Here is a 25,729-nt window from a genome sequence, read left to right as displayed (position 1 = left end):
CGTAGCCCGTGGCGTGCGACTCGTGCAGCACGTCGTGCATGGACCGCAGCGTGGAGCCGAGGTACACGTTGACCAGCTGGGCGGGGAGCAGCCCCGCTACATACACACTTGGCACGCGAACACCACACGTAGCCCGTGGCGTGCGGCTCGTGCAGCACGTCGTGCATGGACCGCAGCGTGGAGCCGAGGTACACGTTGACCAGCTGCGCGGGGAGCAGCCTCGCTACATACACACCTGGCACGCGAACACCACGTAGCCCGTGGCGTGCGACTCGTGCAGCACGTCGCGCATGGACCGCAGCGTGGAGCCGAGGTACACGTTGACCAGCTGGGCGGGGAGCAGCCCCGCTACATACACACCTGGCACGCGAACACCACGTAACCCGTGGCGTGCGACTCGTGCAGCACGTCGTGCATGGACCGCAGCGTGGAGCCGAGGTACACGTTGACCAGCTGCGCGGGGAGCAGCCTCGCTACATACACACCTGGCACGCGAACACCACGTAGCCCGTGGCGTGCGACTCGTGCAGCACGTCGCGCATGGACCGCAGCGTGGAGCCGAGGTACACGTTGACCAGCTGGGCGGGGAGCAGCCCCGCTACATACACACCTGGCACGCGAACACCACGTAACCCGTGGCGTGCGACTCGTGCAGCACGTCGTGCATGGACCGCAGCGTGGAGCCGAGGTACACGTTGATCAGCTGCGCGGGGAACAGCCCCAGCATGGTCGCCAGGTGGTAGCCGCAGCCGCGGATGTCACTCACCTGCCAACGGAACATTGTTTTAGTCATCAACAAGTTCAAAGAAAGAGATGTGTGGTTGGGAGGAAATTCAAGGGCTAACGCATGTGCTTAGGGTTGGTTAAGATTGTAAACCTTTCAATCAGAATACACAGATGTCGCTATTGACGTGTTATGTCACCACGGAAGAAAGAATGAGCGCGCCGCTATGTCACGATTACGATGACAACATTCGACGTGAAAGACGCGAGGTCAGCTGGAGGAATTGGTAGCGCGGTTAAATCCCAGTTAGAATCCCACGTTGACCAGGGTTCATTTTTCCATTGTGATATAGACATCTGTATAAAACGTATAGTAATGTGGTACCCGTGTGGTAGTGTGGTACTCTCATAACGACTAATAATTGAACGATTCAAGCTCGGTGTATAGGAAAATAATTTAATCTGGTTTCCGTCTGCTTACTGAAGGAAAGGTCAACAAGTGGCAATCGGGTTGCGATCATTACTTACTGTAGGTACTCGTACAAGCTTGCTGTTACTGTTAGCTTGCACGCTAGCTAGGTAGGTACATACTTAGCGCACGCAGCGAAATGTCGCGCTACCGAGATCCAACTGTTTGTGGATGGTGTTATGCGATGTTTAAAATGCAAAACAGAGACTGAATAATTAAAAAGAAAGAAATTTCGGTAAAATAAAATATAAGGAATCGACCGACAGGTATGTAAGCAGGTAAAAGTGGCAAGATGCGCTTGCTTGTATCAAATTGATTGGGAATGGAACAAGTTAGAGTATTACCTATGATTTGTTGTTCGTAAGGAGTGTGTAAGCAATTTGTGTTAGGAATTAATAATATTTGGAGGCCAACAAATAATACCAATGCCAATATAGCATAGCCACTATTTAAATATTTGCAGAATAAAAGATTATAACTTTTGGTATAACCGCATTCGCTTAATCAAACCTAGTTCACAAAAGTCTATTAATCTAATTAGCAGGTTTAGTGACTGCGTGTCGGCTGGTCCAGATTTACCTTACAGATTGGCTTTCGTGGCTGAGTGATTATAAATGGCCTAAGGCTTTGCATAGCTATGCGTGATATAGCTCGGTACTTTAGCCTGGATTCGGCATTAGTTTTCATTTTCTTTTGAAATGAAGACCTGCAGAGCTGGTAAAATGACGCAATCGCAACTTAGGTAGACAGGAGTAATCGAGTTCTGACTCCCACCAATGGAAGGTGACCCTCGAATTTTGATATTCGTGGTCTCTGGACCTGATTTTTTTTCCGACTCGTGAAGGGTGAGGCGGCGGTGCGAAGTGAATTCATTGTCGGACTAATATTGTTAACGTCCATCGTCTACCGTTGTAATCGGTATCGTATATAGTCTGCAAACACCGTTGCAGCACTTTCACTTATTATTTCCAAGAATTTTAGTACGAGTAGGTAGGTATACTGGTATACATAGCAGAAAACGCAGACTAATAAGGAATATATGCCATGCGATTTTGACTGCTTCGTTTCTAGATAACCATTTATTTTATAAAAACTGGTTACGCAATCCACAAATTGGTGTTTTTTTGTTTTATATGAGTAATAAAATGGGCAAAATATACGACTACTTATACATTGATCTGCAATAAAATCAGAAGTATGTAAAATGCTGGTCGACTGTTATCGTTCACACACTGACCATTTGTAGTTAAACTGTACTGCAACGAGACATACTTTATGAGGTCTACAAATGGTGGATTGTTATTACATTCATGCTTATTACCCCGCAACCGTACAGTTCAATTTATCTGCAGTCTGTTAACTGATATAGATATTTGATTACATGATCTCCATTGCATAAACTCCTAAAACAATAAGAAGCCGAGCTAAACTAAAGTCTTGCGTAAATTCGTAAAATCGATGAAACCTCGAAGAAGCTCACAACATGCCCTCCACGAATTCGGTGCGGCTCGGCTGTCAGACAGACTGTCAAATTCGTTCCCGAGACAAACAGATTATAAGTGTATTACAGCGGTCAACGGGCCGCGGTCACGCGACGCCACGCTAGTACCTACCTACCTACCTGCTGTAGGGGGAAATTAATGCCTCCGACGCTTCCGACTAGTAGCCATTTGATATATCGGAGCGGCTAAGGTGCTCACAAATATCTGACCACGCCTCTAGAGTCTAGTGTCAAGGCGTTAGATTGCGTGCTAGATAGGCTCAAAATGGCACAAATCATATAGTATGCAGTAGAAGATCACCGTGCGGACGAGTTGCTCAAAATTACCTGTTGCATATTCAAAAACAAGCTGGTCAGTGTTCCTCTATAGTCTATATGTATGTACAGAGTACATATACATACTATATGTACAGAGTACAGTCAGCAGCAGAAGTTGCTAAGCGGCCGTTGTGTTCAAAATTACCCTGACACGCTCTTATTCTCTCAATAAAGTTGCGGCAAGATCATTTTGAACACCTCGCCTGCTTAGCAACTTCTGCTGCTGCCTGTACCTCCGCGATGTTTATCCCTCTCTTACAAAATCCTCTTCGCAATTATAAACGCAGTGTCAGTTCCAAAGTCTTCGGAAAAACAAAAGTGAACAATTTAAAATAGCATTGTTTTCATCTTCAATAACAATGGCGTGTATTTCGGGCGTAATGTTAATCTCGGATTAACCACGCGGACTGTCAACTTGCCAAGAGGATAAACGTGTTCGCAGTTACTTTATATTAGAGTACTCAGCGGGTTTTATCTTTCTACTTAATTAGCAAAAGTAAAGTAATTAATGGCTGATCTGAGCGCAATTAAAAATCTAAAAAAGGAAACCTTGAAAAGAGCTTCCTAATTAAAATGTCTACGGACGGACGGACACTGTCTACCGAATTTCACATAATTGACAATTTTGTTTTACCACTTCTATTCTGCCCGCGACTACGTCTCGCAATCTTCGATTTCGGAAAAGAACTATCCCATATCCCGGATCTCAAACTATATCCATACCAAATGTCATATTGAAGAGGTAACATGCAGAGAGAGTTTTTATGATAGTAGGGATTTTAAGTATTTTTTTTATCCGCTAATATTTTCATCTATGACCAAACGAACATTTTATAAGACAAGCGTGACTGGCACTTCAACAGTCAACACTAAACATAATTGAAAACAACATATCGCTTCCCTTGTCACCTCTAACACCACGGAATAGAGTCGAATTTCCTCTCACGGATTAGCAAATCTCGTGTAAACATATCTGTTTGTTTATAATACGTCTCGACTCGACTGAATACCCGTGACGGCTACTGAAAGGTTTTCGTGCGCTGAAATATATGAAATGCTTGTATAAAGCTGTAGAGGTTTTTATATTATAGAGAAACATGGTAGATATTGAAAACAGATGTTATTGACGTACGAGGTCATCAATCAGCGTTCGCAAACAACTAAAGATATGATTTAAAAAAAAGCGGCCAAGTGCGAGTCGGACTCGCCCATGAAGGGTTCCGTATTTAGGGGATTTATGACGTATTAAAAAAACTACTTACTAGATCTCGTTCAAACCAATTTTCAGTGAAAGTTTGCATGGTAATGTACATCATATATTTTTTTAGTTTTATCATTCTCTTATTTTAGAAGTTACAGGGGGGGAGACACACATTTTACTATTTTGGAAGTGTCTCTCGCGCAAACTATTCAGTTTAGAAAAAATGATATTAGAAACCTCAATATCATTTTTGAAGACCTATCTATAGATACCCCACACGTATGGGTTTAATGAAAAAAAAAATTTTTTTGAGTTTCAGTTCTAAGTATGCGGAACCACCAAAAAAATTTTATTTTTCTATTTTTGTGTGAAAATCTTAATGCGGTTCACAGAATACATCTCCTTACCAAGTTTCAACCGTATAGGTCTTATAGTTTCGGAAAAAAGTGGCTGTGAGATACGGACGGACGGACAGACAGACAGACATGACCAATCTATAAGGGTTCCGTTTTTTGCCATTTGGCTACGGAACCCTAAAAATTGCGTGTCATATCGTGTGAGTTTAAAATATCAACGTGAAAGTATTATATATAAAATGTATATTATAGAGTCAACAATAATATCTTACAAATGTTGCGAGGAAAAATATATGGCATGATGATGGTATTTATGGTTCTATGCCATAGATTCTATAGAATTCTACCTTCTATCTATGGCATAGAAGTGAGGGACAAAACATAGGCAATGCGACAGTTGCGACACTATGATTGGTCGAATTTATTTGTTGCCCACCATAATCCATAGTAATTTATGGTGGAGAATTAAAAAAAATGTGAGACTGTGACAAGGAGAAACAATAATAGCGCTTTCGCTGATGCTACTCCTACTGAAAGATACATAAGACTTATCCTGTTCGGTCATTTCCCCCACCCCTCATGCCAGGTGCAGTTAAAATACTAGATTCATGTTCTATGCTCTGTTTACATAAAATATTGTGTTAGTTATTATTACTCGTTTACGTCTACAAGATATATCACTGCAGATATTCTTTATACACAGACACACGTACTGGAACTACTGGACTCATAAAATAGGAAACTGTCCCGGAATTCTTAGTAAAAGTTATATTATCAACGGCAAAAATCGCACATCACGATGAATTTATGTTTTAACCCATCCTTGAATTTTTTTTTGATACAACTCCGTAGGTATCTGCAGATATCTCTGCATCCCGTTTATATCGAAGGCGCCCGAATATAGATACGGCTACCTCATCAATTGCTCCCACGCGTGACGGAAATACACGCGTCGACTTTGAAATGCAGGACCATTATGTCTACATCAAATCATGTAAAAATATTTTCCATAATGTTAATGTACATTTTTCTGCTGGAGACTTATTTATGAGTCCTATTTAATCATTCAACCTCTATAAAGAAAATTTTGATAGTAGAGTCCTTAATAAAACGTCTTACAGTGACATGATATCTTTAGGTACCCGCCGCACCCGCGCTATTATAGCAATCATTGCGTTTAGCCGCCTATACGATACGACGGAAGCCTATTAGCCCACCGATTACTCGCCATCATTAGGTACATTTATTAATAACTCGGCCGAGCTGATCATTTTATGTGATTATCGCCGTGGGACTAACCTAGCGTTTTTCCTGGCTATTAATTATACACAATTAACACAATGTGCATTACACATACCAAAAATTGATACCTATACTATTACTGTCTCGGATTTTTAGATAAAAAATAACCTTCGCATATTCCAATAAGATAACATAATGTTAGTGCGAGCGAGATGTATAGAAAGTAAGTTACGCAGACGTTATCTCCCAAAAGGAAAATTGGGACTACATATATTTGCAACGGTCATCATCTTGCCTCTCTAATATCCCCCGTGAGTTGCGTCAATGCGGCTGAGGCGATCCCCACACTACGCAATACTGAAATTCATTTATTTATTTTAAACTTTATTGCACATCAAAAAGTTACAAAAGGACTTAATTAATACCCAACTACATGCGTCAAATGCAATGCATCCCAGGAGTGGCGTTACATCTCGCCTATTTATAGTGTTCAGTTCGAAACTATTCGCAACGCAACTAAACTGCATTGTTTGTTAAAAAGTAGAGTTGTGGAACAATTTCTACTGTTAGGTCTGTTAGCTGTAAAGTAATACAAAGTTTAGATGCTGACGTGACGTCAGGACCACCAGCGACGGGACCCCACTACCCTCCACCGACGCATAAGCGCCCCCTGCACCTTGCCTGATTATCATCATGTCAGTGTCAATGGAACATGAACCATAATTGATTGTTCTAACCAATCTAACAGTTTGACACGTATGTATCTGACAACAAATCTGGTGTCGCCAAGTGTTAGCAAATTTTAGTTCCCCTTCATCGTCTTTCTACATTATCTACTCTTTCTAGTCGGACTGTACAATCAAGAGCTCAAGTAATTTCAAAACAAAAGATTGAAGAACGCAATGTAATGTGCATTGTACGCCTTGCACCGCGGTGTCAACGGTTGTGCTCGCACATTATTCGCACCAGGCGGAAGGCTGTCATTAGGTATGGCGTGCGAACACTTGATAGATACCAGGCGGTGCGTGATAATGATAAAATGCCAACATACGTTTGTTTGTTTACTTGTGTCTATGTACACAATACACCTTATAATTAAGAGGCGTTATTGAGTTCTTATCTACTGTTTACACATCATCAGAGTTAAACCAGAAGTCGATAAGCAGTGGGAAACAGTTTACGGCAGAACTGACTTCCCGTTTCCCGTTCTGCGACGGGCAATCGGGCATTCTGTGCAATTTGGAGCCGGATTACAAACTCTAGAGTAGTGGAACTCGTTCAGCTTTATATAAATAGGTATCAGAGATGTAAAAATAGGTATAGGTACTACTTGAACCACCACATGCAATAATATCTTGCACTACCTATTACTTAAGCGTGCAAAAATATCTGAAACAAACTTATTCGTAGAGTTATTAAGAGCGTATCATATATCTTTGAAGTAATATTGCAATCATATGGCTGTACTCTGTACTGTGTAAGTACATACATACGCATAGGTACTTTTTCGTTGGAAACGTGACGTGACGACGCTCAAAAATATTCGAATCTATTTTAAAATAACGAGTTTACATGTGCGAGCGCGACATGGACACTGTTCAAAACGGTCTGACTGCGCTTTATTCCATTGGCATAATACCGGCTCGTTAGTACTTACCGGTTTGGGCGGTTCACGTCGGAGTGAACACGAGTGTAGCAGACACTCGCGTATGACGTAGTACGGTACGGGGATACCCGCCAGACAAGAGATTGCCAACTAGACTGTATAAGTAGTAGAGCTAAATAATATCAGGTGACCTTTCGGTTTGGGCTGATGGAGTGAAAGAAGTTCACTTGATATTTGCTCGACTGTATTCAAGGACAACATTAGTAGCCTTAATTACCACGACTGCCTTACAGTGTCAAACTGACATATTCGCTAACGTCTGCGTAACTTACTTTCTATACATCTCGCTCGCACTAACATTATGTTATCTTTGTGGAATATGCGAAGGTTGTTTTTTATCTAAAAATCCGAGACAGTAATAGTATAGGTATCAATTTTAGGTATGTGTAATGCACATTGTGTATAATGAATAGCCAGGAAAATCGCTAGGTTAGTCCCACGGCGATAATCGCATAAAATGATCAGCTCGGCCGAGTTATTAATAAATGTACCTAATGAGGGCGAGTAATCGGTGAGCTAATGGGCTTCCGTCGTATTGTATAGGCGGCTAAACGCAATGATTGCTATAATAGCGCGGGTGCGGCGGGTACTTAAAGATATCATGGCACTGTAAGACTTTTTATTAAGGACTCTACTGTCAAAATTTTCTTTATTGAGGTTGAATGATTAAATAGGACTCATAAATAAGTCTCCAGCAGAAAAATGTAGCACAACGAGGCACGCAAAAAGATATAATGAAAATGAAATAGTAGAGCTAGATCGTGTCAGAAGAAAATCTAATGAAGGATGTAATGCTGCGACACTTTCGTTTGACATAATTAGGAAAGAAATACAAATAGCGCAACCCGCTAACAAACTTGACTAGGGTGGGGTGACTGGCTGACTGCTATATAGTTAGTGGTCACTCTTAATAGTAAAAGGCTTCAATTTAGCTTGTTTCTTTCTGAATTGTTAAGAGTGGTCAATTACTATGTAGTGGCCAATAACTATACTATGTATAGCATAGCAGTCGCCCTACGTAGTTACATATAGGGGTAACCATGGGGTAACAAAGTTCATCGTTTTAAGTTACCCACGTTCCTATTTCCTTCACCGATATGCGCAGGACCATGCTGGTTTAACGACATTACGATACATATTAACTCACATTTATAGACGGGTCTAAACGCGAAATTTATTCACATACCTTTATTTACCGACGTTTCGACACAGGTAAATAAAGGTATGTGACTAAATCTCGCGTTAGACCCGTCTATAAATGTGGGTTAATATGTGTTCAAAACGCGAAAGTTTTAAATATTATATTACGATACATATCCCAGTGATCCAGTTCTGATACAATCTGTACTGTAGGACTTTTTTCCTTTCGTGTTTCCTTATTGATTAAACCTTGCAAAAGGAAGGTCATTTAATTAAATTATAACATCCACAAGAAAATTACATCAGATTTCAAAATTTACGTTCGAATTGGCCTCCGCCATGTATAGCTGATAGCTAGAATGAGGATAGTCTTACTTTACGGTGACATTTAAATCCCTTCTCAGAATCTGTAAGTATTTTCCTTATCTTACAAATTTTGTAATTATGAGCCAGATGAACCGCATCGCCGCAATAGGTTAGGTATAGGTCAATACAGATTCCAATCAACCAGAAATTTTAAAGCACTTACTAATATTAGTAGGTTCCGACTGCGACTAATGCACATCCAATAATAATTGAATGGACGATATAACATCTTGTACTGTATATAGGCACTGACATATATGTGTGTATGTAAAGTAATAAGGCATAGCAGGCGACGGACGTCAAAGGCGCTCTTTATTGATATCATAAAATTTCATTGCAGACGTAAAAAGGCGTCGATGTAATAAAGTTTAGTCACGCGTGAAAATATACAAGCGGACGATGTGGCGAAAATATGTAATCATGCAATCGTGTATTATAAAGTATAGTATTGGTACAGTATTGGACAGGGTGCGCAACGAGCACAGCACATACGGGGCAGCTTTAAGGCCGAGCCTATCACAGACAAAATGACAGAGTTTCGCCTTAAAGTGTCATTCAATAGAACTTGCTAACTATGTAAACAAACCGCCATATTGAAATTGTCTCTGAATGTCAATTTACTAGTAACTTTTGTTTACATAGTTAGCAAGTTCTATTGAATGACACTTTAGATGGTATGGTCACGTAATGAGACGCAGTGAAGACCATGTGGTAAAAATCGCTCTTAACTTACCAGAACGCAAGGGAGGTAGCGGCCGCCCGCCATTGACCTGGTGGTCTAACATCGAGAGAGACTTTAAGAAAGCCCAACTGCCAAAACCGACAATCCAGGACCGATGAGCCTGGCGCAAAATTGTGAGGAGACCCGACCCCAGATAACGGGAGCAGGGACGGACAAAGAGAAATAGTATTGGTACATATTAGCATTTTATGCTGGCTGTAGGTATGTACTGATGGGAAAGCAATTCATTTTTCTGGTATTTTTAGTGCATTTGAACCGATTCTCCGAATTAGATTAAAGTTCTTGCATATTGGTGGTTCTGTCAATGTCAAAAGAAAATAGAGTCATCAGTCCGAAAATTAGGCAAGCTGGTGGTCTGTAGATATGTCCTGCCTCTGCAAGAGGTTCTTTCGTCAGTGTGCTGTCATGAATATTGAAGGAGCGTGCAGGCAGCTAGGCAACCTTCTACACGTCAATGTCTATTGTCTAAACGTGGAGTCATCGCATTATGAATAGTATAGCAGTAAATTACGGGTCTTATGGCTACACAAATCATAGTTAATACATATATTATATTATATACTCAGTTACTGAACTATGTTTAGCAGTAAACGATCCGTGCCGGTCATTATAACCGAATTTATGATTAAGTATACCTTTTTTAACGAATGCGTTATCAATCATCAATTCATCAGGTCTCAGTTAGCTCCAACCATAACTAATAAATGAATGTCGAATGAGGTGGTGGTTAGTGGTTTTCAAGTTCACTCGGCATTTTAAGCCCGTAGAGCCATAAGAGCGGTTTATACGGTTTTGCGCGATTTGATAGGTACCTATCACTAAAACAAATATAGGCCGTCACAACATGATGTAACAGCACCATCCTTTGGCCTACTGTCGAGTAGATGGTTTTTGACATTTAACAAATTGACACATATTAGTGGCATAATTGGGTAGAGAAATTTAGGTATTAATTTGACAAGTTTGTATGAAATGTAATAAAATGATAGTCATTACACCACCCAACCTGCTGTGAAGCTGAGCACACGACTGGACGACCGATATAATGGTACAGCCGGCCGTAACGTAACGTTGTACGCGACGAGTAATTGACCGAGAAGTTTACTAATTTGATAAATGGGTTATTACTTAATTGTGAAACATGAACACGTTTACAATGGTGTGGTCGTTTTATTCGGCGGCATCTTCCTCGCGTTGTCCCGGCATTTTGCCACGGCTCATGGGAGCCTGGGGTCCACTTGGCAACTAATCCCAAGAATTGACGGGGACCAGGGATCGAAACCGGTTTTTTGCAAAAACATCGAAATAACTATATTTTTAGAATTATTTTATACTCGAAATGTAGGATTCAGTTGTGTGTTTAAGTAACGCTTTCGTATTAGGTATTAGATTGCCCAATTAGAAATGAAATAATTAGCAAAGAACGAAAAAATACCGTTTTCGTTCCCATACAAATAATACCGGTATCCGATCCCTGGCGGGGACACTACTTTTAACAAAAACGACTACCGTCTGACCTTCCAACCCAGAGGGGAAACCAGGCCTTATTGGGATTTGTCCGGTTTGCTCACGATTTTTTCCTTCACCGAAAAGCCACTGGTAAATATCAAATGATATTTCGTACATAAGTTTCGAAAAACTCATTGGTAGCCGGGGTTTGAACCGGCGACCTCCGGATTGAAAGTCGCACGCTCTTACCGCTAGGCCACCAGCGGCAGCGCTCTAACTACCTACTCGTAACTTTTATCCCCTTATTGACTCCTGAAAGTAGTACAGATACATACATAATATACACAGTATTTACAGGGTAAATAGAGTATAACCTTCGACTACCCCGTTTTGGCAAGCGATTGAAATCATAATGACACACCCCCTCCCTATTCAGGTTCCGTCCAATGACTATAATTGATTTATAACTTATTGATTTATATTATTATTATTAACTTTTCCGCAAGCGTGACAACAATGTTTTAAAATGTGCTGAAAGACGGAATATTATATCTTATATCCCTAGTAATATTATAAATACGTAAGTAATTCTGTCTGTCTGTTACCTCTTGACGAACCGATTTAGTTTGGGATGGATATAGTTTATGGCTCGAGAAAAGACATAATACTATAGTACTAACAAAATATGGATTACGTGGTCTGAATTAAATGTTTTTTTTTATTTACCTTATAGTCTTTATCAATCCTGATCGTCTCCCCACGCAGTGCAGCAGGCAGAAGCTAGTACATAAATCTATTATAACTATTATACACCGTGTAGCCGGCAATGCCACCGTCTGGACGGAATGTATTTACAACTAGTGTATGCTACACTATTAGTAATACATGGGTAAATAGAGGTACTCGTAGTATTTACGGAGCAAATAGAGCATAAAGCTTCGCGGCCTTTATAGCGTTTTGTTAACCCATTGAACACACCTATTGTGCGCGGCGCCTCAACGTGAACCTTGTCGGAATGCACGAAGGTTGATATTGGCCTGCAGCCGCGCGCGTCAGTTGATGTCTTGTCTTTGGCGGTCAAATGGTTAATCCTTTTTTCGTCTAACCTTGCTAGGTATTTACTGGTTGAGTCCAGAAACCATACAGTTTCAAAGAGTGTCAGACTGGATAGTAAAATATAGCAATAAACTCCACATCGTCTATGAATGATCAGGAAAAAATGTTAGTAGCTATAGGACAATTTTCCTGCTAGGTATTTAATTACGTAAGAGTTCCAACCTATACAATATAACCTAGATAACTCACCATAGGCACTGAGATTACAAACTGGGGAAAACCTAACAGCACGAAACTGTAGGCTCTATAACTAGCACGAAACTGTAGGCTCTATAACTATGGGTCTATATTTGTGATCAGAATTTCAGAAGATAGCAAGTACATACTTGAATACCTGCCTGTATTTGGGTTTGAACCCACCCCACTTTAGGGCGATTGTGCACTACAATGAATTTTACTGTCCGGCAGTCCGAGTTTTTACGGTCCGATATGGCACGCCATTAAATGTATATAGTAGCTTGTGCACTAGACGTAATTTTACCGTCCGACATTTTACTTTTCCCCATTCCGGACAGTTTTTTTCCGGTCCGAGATGACAGCCATGAAAAACGTGTTTATGCTTGTGCACTGCGTCTGGAATTAGTATAATTCATGACTTGGCCGAGCGGGGGCGGGCCTCTCTTTTAGTAAAAAGACAGACAAGTGCACAAGCCAATCATCCGTTTTTTTCATGACACTGCGCCGCACCTGCGAGTAAAAAGACGGACAAGTGCACAAGCCAATCATCCGTTTTTTTCATGCCATATCGGACCATGAAAACTCAGACTGCCGGACAGTAAAATTCATTGTAGTGCACAATCGGCCTTACACTAATTGTGTTTTATCAGACAAAAGCATCGCTTTTGGAGTGCGATTTTTTAAAGTGCCTAAAATAGAATGGGATGGTGAACAGTGCAATTTAAATATTTACATACAACCTTTAACATTTGCTGTGGCTTGTAGTTTTATTTATGTAATGCCTTGGAGATAGAGGCACACTTTACTGACTATATTTATAGTCTATTCAGAGTATTCACACCTTATTTCGTAGGAATAAGGGTCATGAGTGATCAGGTGTGTGTTGAGGATGGTTTGTCCGTACGTATTTGGTGGCCTTGGCCTTTCCATATGGGGATGCAGTGTGCTGGTCCGCGGAAAAGAAAATGTTTTCTTTTTCCTGTATGCTACTTGGATAACATAGTCAGCAACAGAATAAGCTAAGCGGGCTAGGTGTTTAGTATGATCTGAACATAACTTTAATAGTTAAGAGAATCTGTGAGTGCAGGTCATTTTGAACACCATGCTTGCTTGCTTGCTTAGATAATTCTTCAGCTCACTGGTATTAGCTAAAAGCTTGACTGTTAACTGTCATAGTCAGGCATCGGAGTTTTTGTCGCATGGTAAGACTAATAGCAAGCTATGGAGTCGACATTTGCCACAAATGTAAACTCTTATTCATACTCATACTCATTTATTTAATTTATCTTAAAATGCCTTTCGAGCGGTCGGTCGTGTATATTATCTTAGTCGAATTATATAAAAAAATATTTTTCTATTACATTATGAATTCATAACTTCAACTATTTTAACATACAACTATACAAACTACATCGCTGCGAAAGACCCAATGTCATGTAGGTATTGACCGCTGATAAAATTGATTAGTATTTGTCATGTGTCAATCACTGGTGATTAAAACGTAGTAGTTATTTATATCTGTAAGTGGTAAATACGTTGTGGAATATTCCATAATTCATTATTATGCCTAACCCAGAAATAGCTGCAAATTTGGCATGGATAGAGCCATACAACGATTTACAATATGACTATGAAAAATCTGCTATAGTGTGCTTGAGTTGTGAAGTACAACTCACCCAATTGAAACATACATGTATTTTAAAATATATCAACAGTATTCTTCATCAAACGAAATAATAACGTAATCTGTTCTCATATTAAATAAAATTAATCATGAGTATGAGTATGAATAAGAGTTTACATTTATGGCAAATGTCGACTCCATAGCTTGCTATTAGTCTTACCATGCGACAAAAACTCCGATGCCTGGTCATAGTTAAATATGTGACCTAACCACAAAAAATACAATTCAAAGTACATATACCAGTTTTAGAGAAAAATAAAAAGTACAGAACTTTTTATTAGATAGCTGAAGATATATGCTGTAAAGTTCAAATTTGAAAGTTGGCTCATAATTAGGTATAGGTATATCTGTTTGAATAACAATAAGTTTTTATTTTCTATGTTGCTACAAACTAATTGTTTTATCATATAAGCCCATACAAAAAATAGTACACTATCACATTTGGTCAGATTAAATTGGTAATTAAATTATAAATGGGTAGTCCATACCTAATATTATTTTGTCACGCAGTTATCATACACAGGAAGGATAATTGCTTAACTAAATGTATATTCATGAAAATCATGACTCATGAAAATTTTGTCATTAATTAAAGTCCTTAACTAATTAAACTGAGCCAATTAATTAATTTAAATATAAGATTAGAACTGAAGAGCAGCCAGTGACATGCAGGTTTACAACATTGATTTGTTATAATGAGAGTCCATTTTTATATCGAAATAATAGTCGGCTCGACATTGTAAATGGTCCTTTGCTTTGAATATTATAAATCTTCCAACTGTACTACATTGAAGATAGCAACAGAGGATGTTTGATAAATGAGATAATAAATCTCTTACAACTGGTTATCTCTAGTTTCTGCTGAGTACAGCAGTAAGGTCATACAGGACCTTACAGTAGTTAGGTCATGAGAATACTCACAGCAAATATAGTGTTCTGCAGCCCAAAGGGTATGGGCGTGAGGCGCGCGAAGAACACGATCTTGAAGGCCTGCGGGCCCGAGATGACCTTGAGCAGCGCGCGCGCCGTCTCGTTCTTCAGCAGCCGGTCCAGCGGCAGGAACCCGCGCAGCGCCTTCAGCGTGAAGTGCGCCACCGCGACCCCGAAGTTCGCACTCACCAGCACCGTGCCCAGACCCTTCAGGATCCCGAACAGGTACCCGCTCGTTATTATCAACACCAAGTACCCGATAGTCACTGGGAAACTCACTATCAAGAACAACCCCATAAACAACAGAAAAATTATCCAAGGGTCCTGCTCGTCCACCCAGACTAATATCGCGTACAAATATTCCTTAAAGAAATACAGTATTAACACTAAACACGTTAACAACAATATCGAAATCACTATGTTGAACAAGTAGCTGTATGTTGTCCTATTGTTAATTTTAGCCCACAAACTTCTCTTTCTCGTCGTGACCGACGGGTCCGGTTGGCATTCTTCGACGCCTACGATTTCCATGGCTGTTTTGAATTATAATTTAACACTGGGACGTTAATGGTTGGCGATACGCACTCGGATACACTTCCATTGCCTGGCCAGTTCCAGCGAGCCACTGTTTACGCGGCGCACAGTGAGCGGACGCGACAAGAAAAAATAAATTCTGGATAAATATTAATCTCTTTGTGCTTTGACAAGGTCTCCCGGCCCTACTGACTGACTTTGACATTTGACATTTTTTTTTTACAATTATGGCCTGGATGCGAGTCCTTAAGCCAAGTTTGTTTTGCTATTTTAAAAATACTTCATTTGAGGCCTGTCCAGACGAGGATAATTTTTTGCCAATCTGATTAAATTGTCCGATCAAATCAGGACGTGCCGAATTCTATTATTTTCAGGTGAATTGTATTGAAATCATGCATTTTTTAACTCGTGAGCCAAATACCGCATTGGTTGGATTAAAATAGGGTTAAGGGCCCATGTAGACGGCGCGTGAAGCCGTATACGATTTTAGTTACATTGCGGAATTTGCGGACCATTGAGGTGAGGTGACATCAATTCAGCCGACCGATCAAATGTCGCAATGTAATGAAAATCGCATGCGAGTTCTCGCACCGTCTAAATGAGCCCTAAAGCTTTCTTTGCCCTAGTAACACCAATGATAACCGTCAGCTGTCAAATTTTACCACGATAAATTTCGTTCGTGGCTGGATCACTCTACACAAAAATAGTTTTTTCCAACTAACACTGTTCTTTTCCTATTTATTAAGGTTGTAGATGCGGCTTACGCCGCATTTATAACACTTAGCTCGTGTCTGGTACTTGTGATTTATTAATTAGGTAGTGGACGTAAAATAACCTAACCATGCCTCCGAAGAAAGCGCCCGCTGCTGCGAGCAAGAAGACGGAGCAGAAGAAGAAGGAGAAAGTGATTGAGGTAAATGCAGCTAATTTCAGTTCTGTTGATAGCTATTCTAAATATAATAAGTAATGTTAACATGAGCAGAAAGTAAACAAAGACCTACCATGCCTCTCTGTTATGAAACATTCTGGAACATTTAAGTAATATGTACAATGCCGTGGCAACCGAAGCCGATATCATTTATGATCAATTAGACTTGGACACTCAAACATCATCCGACTGTTTCAGGACAAAACATTTGGTATCAAGAACAAGAAAGGAGCAAAACAGCAAAAGTTCATCCAACAGGTAAGTTATTGAGACTCCTTTTGATGTTAGTAATATTTAGTAGAGATATTAAACCTGGTCTGTATTAGTAGTAGTTTGGTAATAGTAGTTAGTTTATTATAGACCAACTTTATTATAAGTGGGGGGGCTATATAAGGCTCCAAAGCCTATGTATCACTGCGACCATCGCTGATCTATTGTGATAGGTATTATAAGTGGACAACAGACACTGTTAGTCAGTTAGCGTAACTTGAATTACGAGAAAACTATGTTTATACATAGTTGCTAATATGTATATTAAGTTGTTATTTATAAGCATGTTTTTGTCCCACTGCTGGGCATGGGCAATCTTTCTAATATGCTACACAATAGCAATAAATTTGTGGGGGTTATGTAATGATGTATAATATATTTGTATGATGTACTTAGGTAGAGAAACAAGTGAAGAGTGGCGGCATCCACCCTGCGGGGCCCATGCAGGATAAGAAAAAGGACAAGGAACAGAAACTGAAGGAAGCGAAAGAGTTGGCCGCACTCTTCAAACCCGTGCAGACCCAGAAGGTGGAGAAAGGTGGGTAGTGTGCACTAGGGTGGAGCGCAAAAATGTGTGGCCAATCAAGGATCTATATTTTCAGAGGTTTTACTACGAAATTTTAAACTGACATCTTCAGGTGGCCTATTGAGTTTGAAGTTTTGGAAAACTAGAACAATCCTGCAAATTTAAATTAGTTTAGTTTATTAATAGTAGTAGTCTATTGTTAGTCCATTACTAGTTAGCCATACATAATTCATAATAATTCATAATTCATAATTTATTGCATAATAATCATGTGGTACGAGTACAGGACAGATATTACATCAGGGTAAGTTCACACATGAACCCTGTTAGGGCACAGCAAATGTTTCTTAAAACTAAACTATAACTAGGAGGTGCAGTGCGGGCACATGTGTAGGTACATAATTTAAAATAAATGCATTTTGGTACTTATGTTCAAGGCATAAGATTAAAAGCTAATATTTATTATTTTATACTTATGTTATTACATTAATTAATACATAACAAGACACAAGTTTGATTTATCTAAAAAAAGATATGAGACACAAAGGAATGGTGTTAAGTTTTAAGCCTCTGCTAGGGTAGGTATTTTTATAAGCTTAATATACTAAGAACATCTCTCAGTATAAGTCTATGTGTATAAGCTGTTTATTTTTGTTTTAAAGTAAAGAAAAATAAGTTAACATTTGATGTCAGTCGTTCAGATGAGTTATTTTGTTCTCCAGGTACGGACCCCAAGTCGGTGGTGTGCGCGTTCTTCAAGCAGGGCCAGTGCACCAAGGGCGACCGCTGCAAGTTCTCCCATGACCTCACCATCGAGAGGAAGGTGAGTTACTAACTAACTATACTTACATCTTGATTTTATCTTAAATCTTATTTGTGATTCATGATTTATACATTTGATCTTCTGCTTTCTACCTTGAATTGTATAAAAAATTAAAAATTTTATGTCATTTTAAACCTACTTGAATCACTTTGGAGAATAAACAAATAACAGTGTCATTTAACTACCTATATGTAGGTAGTGGGAATGGTTTGCATCATAGACTAGCAATCCTCTAGACAGAGTTTAGAGCAATTATTTCATAAAACCGATGCTGCCAAAAATACAGGGGTGCGGGGGGGCGAGGTGAGCGAATCCCGTGCCGTGATTGGTCCGTTCAAAGACACGGACCAATCACGGCACGGGATTGACTCGAAGATGGAGTAAAACTACCGTATAAGTGGCAGAGGGGGTAGCGTTACTATGCTCAGTGTAGAGGATGTCTTGTCTGTGGGTTTGCATACACTTGTGTGGTGTCGCAGGCCGAGAAGCGGTCCCTGTACGTGGACATGCGCGACGACGACACCATGGACACCTGGGACGACGACAAGCTTAAAGAGGTCGTCGAGAAGAAGCTCGCGGAGGACAAGCAGCAACCCACTACTGACATCGTAAGTATACACGCCAGTGCCTGATCACAGTGATTACCTACCCACTAACAAAATTAAATTACCTGAGCCTAGGGGTATGACAAAATGCTAAGAATCGATCGAATATGCTGGATGGCTTCAGGGTTAGGGATCAAAAGTATGTAACATGTATTATCTGTTGGTAATCCTAAATAAAGAAAATGAAAATAGGGTGCCACCAAGGTCTGAAAATGTCTTAATTTGGTACTGCAACAATTTAACCCTTAAATGCATAATGATGTATATATGCATCGTATATTTGATGGTCCGTGGCTCAATATGCAGCTATCCAAAATAAATGACAATGAGTGATATCATAAGAAAAACTAATCCGGTTTCCGATTTTTTATATAAATTTACGCAATATTTTAATCTATAAAAATTACATTCGTTTTAAGACGATATGTCAGAAAATTTGAAAAAAATCATAATTTGATGATTTTTAGTATGTGATATTGTATGTTTTTTTGGGTTTAGTAATTATTTTATATTTAAAAACTCTATCATAGGTGTATCACAAATAGTGTACCTTTCTGATGATAGTAGTATTTATCATATATCTCTTACTGAAAATTATATATTTACATAAATATGATTTAGCCTATGCAACTTCTAACACTGATTTCGCAGTGAAAATCGATGTTATATTTTTTTTACCATTTTTCCCATAATCAGCAAACAATTACGTAACACATATATTAATTTCGGGCAAACAGAAAAAATCATGCATTTAAGGGTTAGCTTTTGAAAACCTGCTATGAGTCTCTAGGTTTAATCTTGAGTATTTCTGACTATGAAATGTCAAGATTCAATATCTATTTTCGATAAAAAAATTACTTTGACTATTACTAAACTAACCAATTTTATAAAACATTGCTCACATTAGTACATTATGCCTAGGGGAGGTTGAGAGTTTTTTTAAACTGTAATTTAAGCGACAGAGGGAGGCGGTTGCATCTTTTGTTACCTACCTATTTATATTTTAATTTTAAGTCATTGTTGGCGCAACATAAGTACCTACTCGGCCGAAGACCAGTTGACGACACATGACGTCACACACATACGTCACGGCTCCCCGTTTCGCGTACCTACATTTCAGACTGCACCGTACAGCCGAAGCGGCTGCACATATTATATAGATTTCCCTAAAACCTAAAATAAATAAAAAAAACAAATAAAAGAAGATTAGTACTATCCTAAAGTTCCTTCATTCTTCATCAGAAGAGCTTAATTGAGGAGTACATCGAACAGTTATTGAATTTTATATTTCTTTCTCTCTCATTTACTTTTAAAAATAGTCTACCATATTTTTCTTAACTTAAGAGTTGTTTACCAATTTATGGAACCTGATTTCTGGAATATATTTTTTTTTGTTTAGATCTGCAAGCACTTCCTGGAGGCGGTGGAGAGGTCCAAGTACGGGTGGTTCTGGGAGTGTCCGTCCGGCGCGCGCTGCATGTACCGGCACGCGCTGCCGCCCGGCTTCGTGCTCAAGCGGGACAAGAGGAAGACGGACGACAGGAAGAGCGAGATGTCGCTAGTGGACCTCATCGAGAGGGAGCGCGCCGCGCTGGGCCCCAACCAGACCAAGATCACGCTCGAGACCTTCCTGGCCTGGAAGAAGAAGAAAATTAAGGAGAAACAGGTACGCGTATTTGTTAAATTTTTTTTTTTTTTTCGTCTTCCTTGCTCTGTTGTAGCATGTTCCTAGTGGCTACGAGCTAATGTGAAACGGGTCTGTTTCCCAAAAAGTTTGATGTATTGTCTGCTCGCATTTTCCTTAGTCATAATCTCATAATTTATTTGGTTCAGAAACGCGTCACTTTTCAGGACTGCCATAAAACAAACCTAACCTAACCTATCTAAAAGATAATCTTACGAAAATCTTGAAAAGTTAACGGTTTCAGTTTTAGGATTAATGATAATATGAAAAACGATACATTATGAATTAAAACTTTATGGGAAACAGAGGGACCGATGTGGAACTCATGTCTCCTCGGAAAAGTCGGGTCGTGTTATGTTGTCTTTTTTTGTTCCTTTCGGCGTATGGCCCCATTATTCTAAAATTTCTATATCGTTCGTCACATGTCATGTCAGTAGTTTGTCATACCGTGTATTTCAAACTATTGACTATTGTGATGTTGTGTGTTGACGATTCTTATTGGGAGATATTATTTTATACCTACTCTTATTAACGACTGTTCCAATTGGAAATTAATTGCCTTTTATTCATTGTTTTTATTTTTTCTGTTCTTGTATTCTCGTAAGTTCTGACATTGTAAATTTATATTTTGGATTTGTAAATATTTACCTACTTACTCTTATTCTAATTGTGTTGACAATCCTTACTGGAGCTATAATTTTATTTAATTAGTATTGTTATTATTTCCATTTTTATTTTTATTTTGACGATCATGATAGAAATTCTTATATTTTTGACATCAATGCAAACTTATTATGTAATTGTCTTTCATGAAATAAATCATCTATCTATCTATATCTTTCGCGATCGCCCCAGATTGTTACTTACCGACGTGTTAACGTGTGAACTTCAGGAGAACATAGCGTTTGCGGAGGAGCAGAAGCGCTCTGACTTCAAGGCGGGGCGCGCGTGCGGGCTGTCGGGCCGCGAGATGTTCTCGTTCGACCCCGCGCTCGCCGCCGACGCAGACGCAGACGACGACGACGACGTGCTCGCCGCCTACGCCGACGACGACGACGACGCCGTATACAGGGAGATCACCTTCGACGGGATCGGCATGGAGGCCTCCGAGGTAGTACTGCCATCTCACTATCATTGGGGGGTTTACGGTGTTATGACGAAAACTCAACTGTTTCTATTAACTCGGTATATTTCAAAATAAACCGATATGAAATACGAATCTACGAGCTTAATATTTAACAGCCACCTGATTTAAGTATCGACGTTATTGGCCGTTCGCTTTGCTAGCCGACTAGACATCAGTGTTGGCCGTAATGTGTAATTCTAATTAACAATTAATAATTTCCATTAACCATTAAATCCGCAATTAATCAATTGCATTACGCATCAATTTAATCGAACGAGCGAGCGAAGCGAAGCGAAGTTCTTACATTCGACTTTGAACACACGGCTGGCTAGGGGTTCGTCCCGGCATTTCAATGTTTTTAAGCTGAACTTTCAGAGGATAGTTTGATACTCAATAACTTAAGTAAATTTGTTCTAATTTAAATGAAATTGGGTGAACGTATAGTCGAGGGCATTATATTTTAGTCATTAAATTTTGAGCTGGCTTGAACAAGAGGTTATTGAGCTAGAAGAGCTTAGAAGGCTAAAAAGCTATTTGTGAGGGGTCTTGCTATTCTGGTCATCTTTTTTGCAAGAAAGTACTTATGGTCGAGTTTGGTATCAAATGAAAGTACTCGGCTTAAATATTTATAATATTGTTTTAATTTACAATTTTAAAATAATGAGTTAACATTTTGACGAACCGCGAGTTCTCAGTTCGGGGCGAACTACTAGTAGTACTGAGTACAGAAGACTCGCTCTCTAACAAAACGCGTCCGTTACGATCGGCACAGATATGGCCGCTAGGTGGCGACAGTGCCACGCGCGGCTTATGGCTGTCCCCAAAATTGGGGCCGAACGGATGTACTTTTAGCTACCTGTAGCAAAGCGACGAGATCGCGGAGTGAGCCACGCCTGGTGATATTGCCATCTCACTGTAACACTCCGGCCGACCGTTGGTCGCCTACGACGACTCGTATATGGGGGTTTTTGGGGGCGAAAAATCGATCTAGCTAGGTCTTATCTCTGGGATAACTCGCATTTTTGAGTTTTCACATGTTTTCCGAGCGAAGCTCGGTCTCCCAGATATCAAGGGTCTGTTTCACAAAGTCTGAGTAAAGTGTTGGATAGCTAATTAACAAATAAATTAACTGCCAGATAAAACTTCCTGATAAAATAGTTCCTGTTTCACAAACGTCTACCCATTAAGTTTATGTGCCAGTTTGCTACTTTTAAGTTACAGATGGCAACATCGCACTTTGACGTTTCGATTTACGGAACATGTGAGAGCATATAAAAAAAAATTAAATTCATCACTCTGAAAAGTATTAAAAGTGCATCTTTTATGCATTATTTTGTGTTACGTATTGATATACTTTAAATGCATATCCTGTAACAATTATAATGATCCGAAATATTATTTTAGAAATCACTAATTTTTATGTCGAACGAAACGTAATTCAAATGTCAAAGAAAAAAAAAACGCGTGCTTGGTTGGGTTTGTTTTGTCGTTGTGTTAATTATTTTGCTTTTGCTGGCCTAGTTTTTCATAGTTTTGCAAAGACAACAATGTCTCAAAAACGTGAGAGGAGCATTAATTTCACGCGAGAGGAGGTTGACATTTTAATCAAACTGGTCGAAGTCAATAAACACATTCTTGAAAATAAGAAGAGTGATGCTGTAACCTGGGGCCATCAATGGCGCCAATAAGCCTTGGAAATCTTGCTATCTCGTAAAAGTCTCCTTGTAATTTAGCAATATCGTCTGGGAACTTGACGAACTGTGGTCGTAATTGTGCGATTGCTTGTGACACGACATTCACAATCCGACAAGCTGATGCCTTACTCACACCAGAAAAATCGCCAACTACGTTCAGAAAACTTCCAGTTGCATAATATCGCAATGTCAAAAGTAGTCGATCCATAGATGATATAGCATAATTCCTGAAACAATGATCTATTCATGTACTTACCTAACTAATGTTAGTAGTTGGTCGGTGGTACTACAAAACAATAGCCCTCGCGGCCATACATAAAATATGGCCGCGATTCTTTTAATAAACGAGATGGAGGTACAGTCAGTGTAAAACTATGGGTCATGCAGTCATGTATAGGCGAATTAACAGCTACCTATGAGACATATTTTTGTGTAACTTGTGTGCAACCATATTTTTACACTTGACTGTAAGTACCTATTAGAAATACTGTGGGTAGTATAGTAGATAGACATTTCAGTACCTTTCTGTAGTAGAAGAGATTTTGTCCTGAATTAATGAATGGACATAGTACACGGTATCTTTATTAAAGCGAAATCGAACCCTGAATTCTTCATCATTAAATGTCTCCATGTGATTAGAACGTTGTCGATACACGGGATCTCTGGGTGGTTCCATTAAGCGATCAAAAAAATCATTTAATTCGTCGTCTGAAAACTCATTAGATAGATTCATTTTTAGTATTTTTCGATTTCACGACATACAAAACTTTTTAAATCGATCTGTCAAATAACTTAAACCGCCAAAAAACTTCCTTATCTGATAGGTGATCTAACCTATAATTTACTTAGCACTTTATTTACCAGTTAAGCTTATTTGAAGATTGTGAAACGCCAACGATGACTTTATTCGCCAGATAAGTGGCAAGTAGCTTATTCAGGACTTTACTTGGACATTGTGAAACAGGCCCTAAACGAGCAATTCTTATTTATTTATTTATATGTATATATATTTCGGGGTCTCGGGGATCTCGAAAACGGCTCTAACGATTTTGAAGAAATTTGCTATATGGGGGTTTTGGGGGCGAAAAATCGATCTAGCTAGGTCTTATCTCTGGCAAAACGCGCATTTTTGAGTTTTCATATGTTTCCCGAGCGAAGCTCGGTCTCCCAGATATTACCTGTTAAAAGTGTTAGTTTCACACGCCCTGAGCTTAAAAAGAAAAAGTAAATAGCGCCTGTCACACCAATGATTAGGTACGTGCCATTACGTGAAGGTTTCACTTCCTCGATAATAACATAAACCGCGTGAATTTCACCCCCGAATGATTGCACTCTGAAATTATACCTACCCCTTTGTAATTTGAATAAAAAAGAAATCGATATATCAAGGAGTATAATAATATCGAGAATGCCTGGATAATACTCTGATAAAATATGACTATTTTTGTTCAGGTGGACGACACAGGCACCAAAGCGACCTCCGACCGACTCCAACAACTGTCCGCGGGGCTCAGCAACGGCGACGCGGAGGCCGAGGCGGAGGCCGGGGCCGGGGCGGGGGCCGGGGCGGGGGCCGAGGCCGACGTGCCCATCAACGAGAACCTGTTCCTCGACGACGAGCTGGACGAGGAGCTGCAGGGGCTGGACCTGGACGACTGAGGACTCATATACTTAGGGTTATTCCATTTGTTTTGAGCGAGAAATGTACGTATAAAGCCCCGTCTCCATATCGCGCGGCAAACCATCGAACATTGGCTCGCGCGGCAACCGCGCGCAATGGATACCGGGTCACAGAATAACTAATAGTACTACCGTACAGAAAATTCACTCCTTCACAAAAGTCAGATTTAGGTATAAAATTACACCTATACTCGCCGCCTGCAAACAAAATTGAAACTTATAACCGAGATAGTATGTCTGATTCTCACGGAAGTAAGTTTCGAAACCATTGTGTATTTTCAATTTTGCGCGAGCGCCGCGTGACACGAGTATCGTGCGCGCCGAGCGGCAGCCCACTGCCATACGCCTGTCCGATGGGCGCGCCGGCCAAATGTACCTAAACTGCGGAGTGACACCCCCCTGACCGGGTTGGCTCGCGAGCCAACTCACTCGCTCGCGAGCCAACCCGGTATCCACTGCGCGCGGCTGCCGCGCGAGCCAATGTTCGATGGTTTGCCGCGCGATATGGAGACGGGGCTTAACAATATCGGAGGTTACAGTCATGTAGGTGTCGAATCGAGATGGTAGGTTAGGTTGCGGTTCCTAGGCATCTTTCTTTACTAAATAAATCAAATTCGATAATTTAAATGTATCTTGCAAATATTTTTATAATGCCACAATAGAAATCCATTGTTGAGTAAACTTATTTAGTTGAACTCTACATAGGGTAATTCCCAGTATTTGTCCCCTTCGGTGTGTAGAACAGACAGACGGACAAACAGCAATTTCTCTCATAATAC

The 25,729-nt window shown here is 40.0% G+C and overlaps 2 protein-coding genes across 2 annotated transcripts; one reads left to right on the top strand and one right to left on the bottom strand.

The window, feature by feature from the left end:
- Nucleotides 1–236: 236 nt before the first annotated feature.
- LOC134651987 (transmembrane protein 64) lies at nucleotides 237–15,801 on the bottom strand. The gene is made up of 2 exons (XM_063507137.1): nucleotides 15,072–15,801; nucleotides 237–766 (listed from the first exon to the last, which is right to left on the bottom strand). Exons 1-2 carry the CDS (start codon nucleotides 15,609–15,611, stop codon nucleotides 599–601), a joined length of 708 nt encoding a protein of 235 aa, XP_063363207.1. The 5' UTR covers nucleotides 15,612–15,801; the 3' UTR covers nucleotides 237–598.
- A 448-nt stretch (nucleotides 15,802–16,249) lies between these two features.
- Nucleotides 16,250–24,929, top strand: LOC134651958 (zinc finger CCCH domain-containing protein 15 homolog). The gene is made up of 8 exons (XM_063507100.1): nucleotides 16,250–16,527; nucleotides 16,741–16,800; nucleotides 17,209–17,350; nucleotides 18,061–18,161; nucleotides 18,641–18,769; nucleotides 20,166–20,432; nucleotides 21,343–21,561; nucleotides 24,723–24,929. Exons 1-8 carry the CDS (start codon nucleotides 16,456–16,458, stop codon nucleotides 24,927–24,929), a joined length of 1,197 nt encoding a protein of 398 aa, XP_063363170.1. The 5' UTR covers nucleotides 16,250–16,455.
- The last annotated feature ends 800 nt before the right edge of the window (nucleotides 24,930–25,729 follow it).

The sequence above is a fragment of the Cydia amplana genome, chromosome 11 (genome assembly GCF_948474715.1).
Source record: "Cydia amplana chromosome 11, ilCydAmpl1.1, whole genome shotgun sequence".
NCBI lineage: Eukaryota > Metazoa > Arthropoda > Insecta > Lepidoptera > Tortricidae > Cydia > Cydia amplana.
The sequence above is the reverse complement of the archived record's forward strand: the minus strand, read 5'-3'. Positions and strand labels throughout refer to the sequence as shown.